This window comes from Typopeltis vanoorti, chromosome 11 (assembly GCF_054136105.1).
Source record: "Typopeltis vanoorti isolate ZY-2024b chromosome 11, IOZ_Tvanoo_1.0, whole genome shotgun sequence".
Lineage (NCBI taxonomy): Eukaryota > Metazoa > Arthropoda > Arachnida > Uropygi > Thelyphonidae > Typopeltis > Typopeltis vanoorti.
In genome coordinates, this window is record NC_143559.1 from 16,599,922 (window position 1) to 16,611,933 (window position 12,012).

A 12,012-nucleotide genomic window follows, 5' to 3' on the forward strand; every position below is an offset into this window, starting at 1 on the left:
AGCGGTGCTCGTTCCATGTTGTTTAATTTTTTCTTTGCTCTAAATAATTGTTCATACAGATGACTTATTCATTGAATTCTCACATGCTATTTTAGCAAACAAAGCGCCATTCTCGTGACATTTTATAATTTCAAGTTTCTTCTCTAATGTCAACCACTTGCGTTTTTTGTTACTCCAACAGTGTCTTCTTTGTTTTGTCTCTTTTCACCCATACTTAAATAATAAAAAAATATTAAATACTAATATTAACGTCTTAAATAGTAAAATGCCGTGGGGAAAGAAAGTGTCTATGTGAGAGCCAATCGAATAACTACTGCATAAACGTGGCTATCGACTGTCACTTGTAGCGCCTGGGAGTCACCGGTTAGTGTTGACAATGTTAGTATAATAATGATAAGTAATAATAAAAACTGCATTAGACCAAACCTGCGTTGTTCAAAACCGTGCTATACAAGGTATTCCTGTATTTGTATTCCTACTTCTACCAATACTGGGTGATGTTGGCTGTGTGGAAAATCTTCAAGGATTTGTCTTGTGTTTATTGGTTGATTTTGCAAATTTTGGGGTAACAAAGCAGAGGTCTGGGTTGTATTCCCTCTTCCATGCTGCCGCCTTAAATGTTTCTTTGTCCTTTGCATCAAACATTAAGCTAAGATTGTTTTGCTCAGTCCAGTTTGTTAATGATTCACCATTTGCATCATTATTATTGTAATTCCACATGGTGTGATGGCTGCTAAAATCTCCTATGTAAATAGTAGGATGTGGAAATATGGGAATTACTTCACGTGGCCATTCTACCAGGGGAGACTTATAGATGTTAATCACTGTGAGATCTTCAATTTTGGCTATGATAGTGTGTATATTCTGATTAATATTTGCTGATATTAAGTGGGCATTCTCTATATTATTGCATACATAAGTTGCACAGCCATGAGCTTGGTGATGTGTAGCTCCTAGTATATCGTACCCTGCAATTTTTCCTCTAGATTTCAATTGTTGTTCATTAGATGTGCATGTCTCTTGAATGAGAGCTATGTCTATATCATTTTCTTGAAGGATTTTTGAGAGATATTGACCTTTAGCAAATCTGATTCCTTCAATGTTGAGTTGGCAAATCCGGAAATTAGCACCTAATTTTACTGGTAAAAAATAATTGCTTACAATTCTTGCAGGCATGTCTACAGCGTTTAGAAACATTGACGAGATGGGAGACAGGCACACATCAAACAAGTCCCTAGTGTTGGAATCGATCTTCAGGTTTCCTGGATCTAACCACTCGGAGTCAGACCTGCTATTTTCTTGATTATTGCAAGCAAGGAAACTAAGCCATCCTCTGGTGCTAGCCCGAGATGGGAGGAATAGCATAATAAGCTAGTTAGTCACCCGAGGATGTTCAGGGTACGCCACAAGGAGGCCGCACATTTCTGCACTTGTCTGGTTCCTTGGACCAAAAGGTGTGCAACCAAGGCTACTAGTCTTCGGAACATTCTGTTATGCTTCTTGATTATTGCAAGTAAGGAAACTAACCTATCCTGTGGTGCTAGCCTGAGATGGGAGGAATAGCATAATGAGCTAGTTAGTCACCCAAAGGTGTCCAGGTGTAAAATTCGATGCGGTGAAATTTTATATAAATTTTTCGGCATCAATTTTACTGAGGTCACAAACCATGAGTAAAGAAAGAATTGTAACTTAATATATTTTAAAGTAAACTTGTAAAGCTAACTAACAAAAAGAATGATATAGAAATTGTTCACAAATTATAAAAATATTGTAAAGCTTAAAGTTGTGAATTATATTGGTTTGATGTAACAGAATGTTAAAAGTATTTCTTTAAGTTAAAGAGATTAGACCGGATTATGTTGGTGACTTAAAAGTAAACAAAAGTATTGAAGGTCATTCAGGTGTAGATTGTTACTGCCAACTCTGAAGGTCAAAACAACAGTGATGTGAATTATTTACGGAAGATTCAAGGGTCTCCGACACTAAAAACAAGGAGCTTTTGAATCATATAAAAGAGGCCTTGAGAACCAAGAGAGAGGCTGCTGTTCAGGAGTTTTAGGTTCAAGGCTGTTTGAGGAGTTTGTCCGTCTTGCAGAAGTAGAAAGCTGGGGAAAAGAAGGTCATTCTACGGAGATGTATTTCCAGTAGCGGAACGTGCGACCAAATATGTGGCGTCGACAGTAGATCCAAAAACCAACGGTGATCTATGCTACAGATCCCGGACGAGGACTACACCAGAATGACCGCCAAAAGCCGTTCAGCAAAGGCTAAGATATAGGACCAAGGAAAGCGGTCAGCAGAACTGCCAAAAGTCATCCAGACTGGTAGCACTGTATTTGTTTCTATGAATTTGTGAGTAGATTTTAATATGTTGATGCTGAGATTGTGATCAAGAATCGTATGTCTACTGAACGTAGCTTTATTAAAATTAGTTGTTAAGTCACTATAGGAAGTAATTGAGGCCGAAAGTTAGTTAATATATTTATTGAGAAGAATGTTAGTCAATGATATTGATCGTAACAGCCAGAAATTGTCTAGAGTTGGTAAAGCAAGTTTTTCTTAGCATTGTGAATTGCAAGTCTGTATTGTAAGGTTACAACTTTAAGTTTAAAGTAGGAATTAGAGAGAATTTGTTTAATATTATATTGTGCTTAAAGTAAAATAAATGTTTTGTTTGTTTAAAAACTATCACCTGATTTTTGGCCAATGCACTGTCTCATAAAAATAACCGAACCTGTGTGCTTAAATTAGAGAAATTGTCACGACTGAATATTTAAGGTATTATTTTTACTATTCTATAAGTGTTATAACCATTCTTCATGTGCCATAACTTTAATTCAGGGTGGCGCAGTCGAAAACAACAAATTTTCCCTGAATTATATCGTGTGGATCCGTGAATTGCTTATTCTAGAGGTCTTTTCACTAACAGCGCTAACACTTGTAGGTAGTATAAAGGATTACAAGCAGGGACTAAATTAATCGGGTTAAGATAGAAAAAGGTAAAGAGAACTTAACAAAAAGATTTAAATGAGTAGAAGTAAGGTAGACATAAGAAAGAGAATAAGATAAATAAATAAAATCTTAGAATATAACTAACGGCGCAAAAATAAAAATTTTACAAATGGTGCAAATAAATAAAAAATTTACACAGGGTACACCACAAGGAGGCTGCTCATTTCTGCACTTGTCTGGTTCCTTGGACCAAAGGGTGTACAACCAAGGCTATCAGGCTTTGGAACATTCTGTTATTCTCAGTTTCACAGTTGATCCATCTGGTAATTGTTGTATGGATCATTCATTATGAGGTAAGGCATGAATCAGGAATTCGAAGGTGACTATTAAATATCACTAGCCTCCTCATTTTATGGTTCTCAACTCGAAAGTATCTGTGAGATTGAAGTGAAATGGTAGGATTAACTGCCCTCCAATCTGTCTTTTGGCATGCTATGGAATACGTACCTTAATGAAATGAGACCATTCTCAAAGCTAAAAGAGTTGCTAAAAACTGTTAGATGAGTCATAACAATCTACTTGGTCTCATTAATAAACCACCCACTGTGTGTTTGTCTGTACTCATGTGAGAGAGTTTATATAGTCATCTCTCACTGTTGGAAACTGATAGCAAACGCTAAAATATACTGCCCAAAGGCTCATAGCTTTGTGCAGTACATTCATTTTTAAACACACGTTACTGCAGCAAACTTTCTGTTATCTTTTGTGCCTTGTTATATAACATATACAGTATCAAGGTATTTTACTTTTCTCTCTGTAAATATGTAATATGTATTTGTTGAAAGTTTTTCACTTGGTTATATTATATCATAAATTAAAGATACCAAGAAATTATATACTTGATTTAATCCATTATCAAAGTGTAAACAAACAAAGTTTGCACCTGAAGTATCTTTCAGAACTGGGGCAACTTGTGGCAAAGGTGGTATAAGTTCTCATCACTTGCCTCAGCCCATAGTGACCATTCGCTTAATGCATAGCATTATACATGTCTGCAAGGAGATGTGCTTTACATTATGGGATACTGAAGCAAGTGATGAGAACTTATACCACCTTTGTCACAAGTTGCCCCAGTCCTGAAAGATACTTGACGCACAAACTTTGTTTGCTTACACTTGGATAATGGATTAAACCAAGTATATAATTTCTTGGTATCTTTAATTTATGTAATATGTATATATTTTTCAGGTTCCAACAATGGCCATTGAAAAAGTATTCATGTATAATAACACCAGTATCATTCAGGATGAAATATTAGCACACAGGCTAGGACTTGTTCCAATTAAAGCTGATCCAAGACTTTTTGAGTATAGGCAAGAAGGTAAATGAATATTCATAGTTTGTCTTACTAATTATGACTAACTGTACATGTAAATTATATAAGGAAAAAAAGCTAGTTAATACAAAAAAAAAAAAAACACATTTTGTAGTGAGCATATTTCATTAAGTAAGAATGGAATGAAAACAAATCATGCACAGTACATTCTTTCTACTGCTCCGTGGTCATTAATACAAGGGAAATTCAGTAAGTTACAGATGATTATAAAAAAAATAAAAAAGTAAACTGTGAACCTTGGAAAAACATTTATTTTCTACATAATCCCCTTCAACATTTATACACTTGTCCCATTGCTTTATCAGGCCTTCAAAACCAGTAGCATTTTGTCCGGTTGTCTGCACCTCATTTTCAACCTCCTGATCATTAGCAAAATGTTTGTCACTAAGTGCTATTAAATAGTATTCTCATCATCATTACATCATCAAATTCTTGACAAGTACCCTCAAAGGGTGGACAAGATATGATAGTTCTAGTGGTAAGACTTATACGTTGGTTAGACATAACTGGTAATTAATTTACGGAATTAACAACGCATATAAAGTAAATTAATTAAAGATAACTTTAATGAATCACTTCTATATTTCGGCAATGTCACATTGTCATCTTCAGGAACATAAAGATATGGTATGTGCACTACAGGAACTAACAAAGCAAATGAGGAAGAAATTAAGACACTAATTTTGTTCCTAAAGTCCTAATGGTGCCCTCTTGCGGGCTAATTTGGTAGTCTTGGCCGTTGGGCTGAAGTTCTCATAATGAAAGTCTCCCAAATTTGGGGCAGTTTCATGCACCCAAATTTGTTGAGGTTAGGAACGTTTTTTAGAGCTGCTGAAGATTCTTTGAATAATCTTTCGTATTTAAACTAGCTGCGATGGATTATTTTTGTCTTCTTCCAACGAATTTTATGGTGGGTATCTAAGGCATGGTCTGCCAGCCCAGAGCGGCTAGTACAGCCGCTCTGGGCTGGCAGACCATGCCTTAGATACCCACCATAAAATTCGTTGGAAGAAGACAAAAATAATCCATCGCAGCTAGTTTAAATACGAAAGATTATTCAAAGAATCTTCAGCAGCTCTAAAAAACGTTCCTAACCTCAACAAATTTGGGTGCATGAAACTGCCCCAAATTTGGGAGACTTTCATTATGAGAACTTCAGCCCAACGGCCAAGACTACCAAATTAGCCCGCAAGAGGGCACCATTAGGACTTTAGGAACAAAATTAGTGTCTTAATTTCTTCCTCATTTGCTTTGTTAGTTCCTGTAGTGCACATACCATATCTTTATGTTCCTGAAGATACACTCCAGAATATTTTGCCACATTCCTATATTTATTTCCTGTGTTCTTAACAAAGTCTTCCCATGCGTTTTGCGTAGCTAGTTTTACACAGTGTTTAGCTTTCTTACATTTGTCTCTATATTCTCTAAGTGCACAAGCTGACTTATTTGTCAGGAACTTTTGGTATGCTTTCTTCTTTTCCTTCACTGCCTCTTCTTGTGTCCACCATGGAGTTCTGATTTTTCTATCCTTGCAGTCAGCCTCACTACGTGCCTCTCTGGCTGAATCAATCAATGTTTTCTTCAAGGCTTGTCAACGAATCTCCAAGGTTTGGTTCCTGTTCTCAAACTCTTTCATTTTTTCTTCAATAATATTTGTGTATTTTAGTCTATAGTTCCCATCTCAGAGCTGCTCAACTTTTATTCACTTTAAAACTTTCTTTCACGCTCTTCTCTTCAGTTTTTCAGAAAAGAAGAAATTCAGTTTTATCCTGCTTCAGACTAAATGGTGATCACTTCTAATTTCAAATCCTCTGTAATCTTCAACAATAATAATGTTATAGTTAAGTTATAAGAAATTATTTACTCTGGCAAAGATACATGTTGACAACAATTAATGTTATCAATCATGGAAGTGAAGTGAACATGTGTGAGTAGTGCAGTTTGTTGCTCAGCATATGTTGACTAGCAACATGGATGCATGGATGCTATCTAAAAACAACCTAGTAGTACCACCCACAATTTTTTGAGGAAAGCAAAGTAACTGCTAATTATTTCTTGTTTCTTGGTAGTTGGAAGAGAATGGTTTTATATATGTTTGCTTTATGTTGTTTAAGTTCTGTAATTCTCGATATTACAACGATAAGTGTTTCTCTTAGTCACTATTCTCTTTCCTTCTTGAAGGTGACAATTTTGTTTGTTCAGTTATATTTTCTCTCTTCTATTGAAAAAGGAATTAATGACTAAGAATAAATTTTAATAAATTGATAATTCAGCTTAGATTTTGATATAATAAAAATAATTTAAACCTGAGTTTAAATGGCACTGTTGGCATAGTAAAGACATAGTAATAAATTATTATTAATTTCTTGTATCTAAGTGTTTCTAGTAATAATTTACCTGTGCTGCTTAGATTACTCACAGAAAACTGTCAGTGTTGAAACTGAATTTTTCTTGGAATGCAGTGCGTGATGGATCAGTTGTGATGTCATTCTTGGCCTGTATTTTTCTCATTTTGATTTTTTGGAATTTATTTAAATCAGAATCAGATATCTTTATATTGAGTTGGACATGTTGAATCTGAAATCAGTAATTAGCATTTTCTAGGGATAAATTAGCTTTTCAACATGAAAAGGTAACTGAAAAATCAACGTGTTACATGATTAATCCATGAATATGAAATTCCAATAATTTTCTTGAATAAATTTATTACATGTTCTTTCAATCTGAAACAATGTGAGAAGTGTACACATAATATTGCTGAGGTTTCAAAACCAGTAAAAAAAATGTGCATTTCTGTTTTATGTTTTGCATCGAAAATAGCCCATTTGTCCAGGCATGGTGGATATATACATAGATTCTTTAGCCACTCATACACTGCTTGGAAAGAATTAAATGGACTCCCCATGGGCAAGGTGCATTGTGCCATGTAATGAGTCATGTTTTGTAGTGGTGTAAAGTGGAGGAATATGATTCTCCCAAGTCAATGCAACTGTGTCCAAGTAAAATGGCTGCGAGAAGGGAACTGGCAGAGTTTGAAAGAGGCAATGTGATAGGATGCCATGTTGCATGCCTCCCTGTTTGGCAAATTGGGCCATCATTGGTCAACAATCAGTGATACCATGCTAAGATGGAAATGCAGGGAGTCAGTTGCAAGTGCTATCAGAAGTGGACAACCCACCACACTATGACTGTAGGACGCTACAAAGGATAATATCTAAAAGCTATTATCCATCAGCTGACACATTAAATGTGGAGTTCTGGACATTGACTGGAACTTGAGTCTGCACAAAAATATTCTGAACTGAGGCCGCAGCATGAGTTTCCATGGCAGGACGCTGTAGTATGCAAGCCCCAAGATATACATTGGGATGCGGAAGCTTGGAAAGCTGTGTTATGGAATGACAAATCACACTGTACCTACCCTCCACCGAGCAGATGGGTGTGTGTGGGTGTGTTGCAGGTGCTCGGTGAATGTCTCTTACTAGAGTGTGTAACTAACTATTTAATTCATTGTGATGGTATGGTCCTATTTTTCCTGGTTTGGCCTTGGACCTCTGTTTGTGGTGCCACAAACACTGAACTGTGAGAGGTATCTGAACATTCTGGACAATACAATGCTTTCTACTTTGTGGTGATTTTACGGAACTGACCATTGTCTCTTAAAGCAAGACAATTCACCTTGTCATAAGGCTGCTGCTGTAACTGCATGGCTTGTGAACATGAACATCACCAGGCTTGACTGGCCTTCACAAAAACGTGATCTGAACCCTATTGAACATCTATGGGATAAAGTGGAGCATTGGGTCAGGTCAAGGGATGTCCACCCCAGAACAGTCCAGGACCTCATTACATGCCTACAGGAAGAATGGTCCAAAATTCCCATTGATTGTTGTAGTATGCTTGTGGAAAGTATGCTCTGTAGGATTGCTGCAATGACCACAGCAAAAAGAGGTCCTGCATCTTGTTAAGATGGGCATCGTGGCTGTTTTTTCCTCACACTATGCAGAGTATCCTAGGTTAACCTGAAATTCTAATAATTTCAGGTATTGTGTTTTAATATAAGAAAACCATCATTTCAGCCTCAGCATTTATAAAGTATAACTCCTTATCATTACTACATTATGAAAATTATAGATACAACTACCATGAGTAAAACTTTAGTTTAATATAAACCAAAATATACACTCGACATTTTGACCTTCACATTAAGATCATCTTCTCAAGTATACATATATATACAAAGAAACAAGCTGTACTACAATCCACATGGCATGCTAAGGTTACTGATCAACCATTAAAACTATTTGCCTGACCTCTGGTGCTAAAAAAAAAAAAAAAACTCACTAGATCAAAGCTAGAGTCCTGTTATTATTATTATCTATTAGGTTACAAAGTTAAATTAAGCTGGAGAGTAACATGTTCATTCAGAAAATAATAGATAAATAAATAAACAGAAAATAAAATTACTTATATAAGTATACATATAAATTGCGACCAGTATGGATAGTGGCCAATGAAAAATGAAAAATTGCTTAGAGTCCTAAAGTCAGGGTTTGCTGGAAACTAAGAGTGGGCTGAATGTGTGCCTTCGAAATTCTTGGGATTTTTAAGCCCTCGTTATTATTAAGGTTTGGTTGGTTAATCAAAATTTCACAGGCTTCTTTAAATTTCCGTTCAATATGAAATTCAGTTTTATCCTGCTTCAGACTAAATGGTGATCACTTCTAATTTCAAATCAATTCGATGTAGGGTGTTAAGAGCATGATCTGAGAGGTCATGCTCTTAACATCCTGCTTCACCAAAATTATTATATTTAATGTGTCATTTGTGTTCTTTTTTTACGGATAGGGATTTGTACGTCCAGTTTCCGCAATATAAGGTAAGTTACAGGTGCAATAGATCCAATAAACTCCAGGGTGTGCCAATGGGGGAAGAAGATCCTTAGAGGTGTTGAACATGTTTTTTAATTTTAAAAGTGTTTAAAAGTGGCATTAGGATTATAATGATGTAGGATTCTATTAATTTTTTCTGATAACCCTTTAATGTATGGAAGTGTTATGGTTTTACTGTAATCTATATTACTTTTTGATGAAGTTTTATGAAGAATTTTATTAATAGTATTTTTGCTATATCCATCATTTATAAATATATTCTAATAATTTTTAATTCTTGCTTAAGAGTTTGTTCATTAGAGCAAATTGTTATAACTCTGTTTTTGAGGGTGTTGATGACTCCAAATTTTTGCAAAGGGTGGTGATATGAGTTAACATGTATATGTTGGCCGGTGTGTGTAGGCTTACGGTAAACACTGAACTGCTTGAGGGGAGACGTGTGACTAGTGTATCCACGAATGGGAGCGAGTTCTGATTTTCAATTTCAGTAATAAATTGTATGCACTCATGTTGTTTGTTCAGGTGGCTAAGGGATGTGGTTAACGTTTAGCGGCTGTGTAGCCAGATAATGAATACATTGTCAACATATCTAAGCCAAACTGTAGGTTTTAGAGTAAAGGAATCAAGAGCACGTTGCTCAAAAGCTTCCATATAAAAACTAGCAATTTGGGGGGATAGTGGCGAGCCCATGGCCATACCTTCTTTTTGTAGGTAAAATTTGTTCTGTAGAAGAAGAATTGTGTCATTGATTGGGACATCTGTGAAAAGGGTAGAAACATCAAAACTGACTAATAAATCATCTTCGCTGAGTGTTATGTTTTTAATTTTGTTTATTAAGTCTTGTGTGTGTTCTTTATATAGGAGGAGGAATGACCTACCAACTCCTTGAGTGTTTTCGCAAATTTCTTGGCTAGGTGATAATTAGGACTGTCTATTCCCTCAACTATCGGCTGAAGCGGAACATTATGTTTGTGTACCTTGGGAACACCATATGTTCTGGGAAAACAGGCATAATGGGGTATTAGTTTTTTAACATTGTCTGACAGCCAAGAGGTGACAGATTTAAGTGATTTCACAGTTTTTTTTTCTTTATCCTGTTGGTCGGATTATAGTTCACATTCAGCCTACTAAGTTTTCAGCAAACCCTGACTTTAGGACTCTAAGCAATTTTTCATTTTTTATTGGCTGTTATCCATACTGGTTGCAATTTATATGTATACTTATATAAGTAATTTTATTTTCTGTTTATTTATTTATCTATTATTTTCCATATGAACATGTTACCCTCCAGCTTAATTTAACTATGTAACCTAATAGATAATAATAATAACAGGACTGTAGCTTTGATGTCCTGTTATTATTATTATTGAGAGTTTTTCTTCACAATCTTCACTTTCTTTTTTTTTTAATTCTGAGGTCTATGAAGTGACAAATGTCATTAGGAGTCTTGTTATATTCTCGACTTAATCGTTTTTGCCAGTCTTTGTTTATTAAAAACATGTTATTTATTCAAGGTGATGAAGAGGGAACTGCTGAAGATACCATACAGTTTGATTTAAAAGTGAAATGCACAAAAAATCCCAGTGCTCCGAAAGATGCAACAACTCCTGAAGATTTATATAAAAATTCTTTAGGTAAGTCTTCTAGTTTGGTTACATCGTTTTAGCTTATTTTTTACTAATTCATTTCATATTTGATTAAATGCTTCATTTCCAAAGATAATTTTTTCCTTTCTCTGTGTGGTGTTATTCCTGTCTTTCAAGATAATTGTGCTGAAATTTTTTTATGTATACATTATTAATGAAGTATTATTGTTTGTATTCTTACATTATCTTCATTTCTCTATTGTTTAAGCATTCAGGTCCTTTATGATATCATAAAATAAAACCTACATGAGTTATTTGCAGCAAAATTGGAATTTGCATGCTAGAGTTTTCATTGTATCAGCAAGCTTCAAGTGCATTATATATTATAAGTATCTCCATAATATAGCTGATACTTATGATTCGCTATGGTTGTACCAAGGAGAATCATAATACCTAGGTGTGATTCCCATCTAGAATACAAGTAACACTAGACTTCATAAGGCTTACCTTTTTATCTTAGTGCTATTCAAATTCATCTGGAAAGAGGCTTTTTTTCTAACATGAATCCTTATATGGAATTCAAACTTGAATCCACAGAAGTTTGGAGAATAGTTATATGTTACCCATTTGGTCAGGCACGCTGGCCTATTTTTCTGAAGATGAGTTAGCCATTCTTATTTGGAGGGTAGCAAGGTTTTTCCTTCACTAAACAGATATTATATACTATGAATATAGGATTACCCACTCTATCATTATCAAAATTATTTTTGGTAATGATAGGGTATTTGTATAATTTGATATTTGTAAAAGCTTGGCTAAAATATGCCATTGATCTAATACATAAATGAAGTTGGAATAAGATTATATAATATAGTCAGTGGCTTCTCGTAAGAATTTGTAGTGGTAGGGCTGCAATGCTAAACTGCATGTAAATCATGTGAATTTTTTTTTGAATGTCCCAACCCACACAGCCTTGTCTGTCCAACAGACAAGGCCATGTGACTTGAATGGAGAGTTGCTGAAGAAAAGGTCCAGGCTGTTGAGAGAATGATGAGAATTATCTAATATTCTAGTAGATTATGAATAATTTGTGCTAGAGCATTACTGACAAACTACTGAAGCTGGAAAAGGGGAGCCATTGTATATGGATGGTGATATTCTATACCACATGTTCTGTTCTCCTTAT

General features: G+C 35.2%; 1 protein-coding gene across 2 annotated transcripts in view; it reads left to right on the forward strand.

Annotated features, from left to right (window-relative positions):
• Positions 1-12,012, forward strand: part of Polr1C (RNA polymerase I and III subunit C) — a 184,313-nt gene that overhangs the window by 67,035 nt on the left and 105,266 nt on the right. For both annotated transcript variants that reach the window (XM_090400401.1, XM_090400402.1), the window contains exons 4-5: positions 4,201-4,333; positions 10,755-10,874. In XM_090400401.1, coding sequence (XP_090256527.1) covers positions 4,201-4,333; positions 10,755-10,874 — 253 coding nt within the window. The remainder of the gene's footprint in view (positions 1-4,200; positions 4,334-10,754; positions 10,875-12,012) is intronic.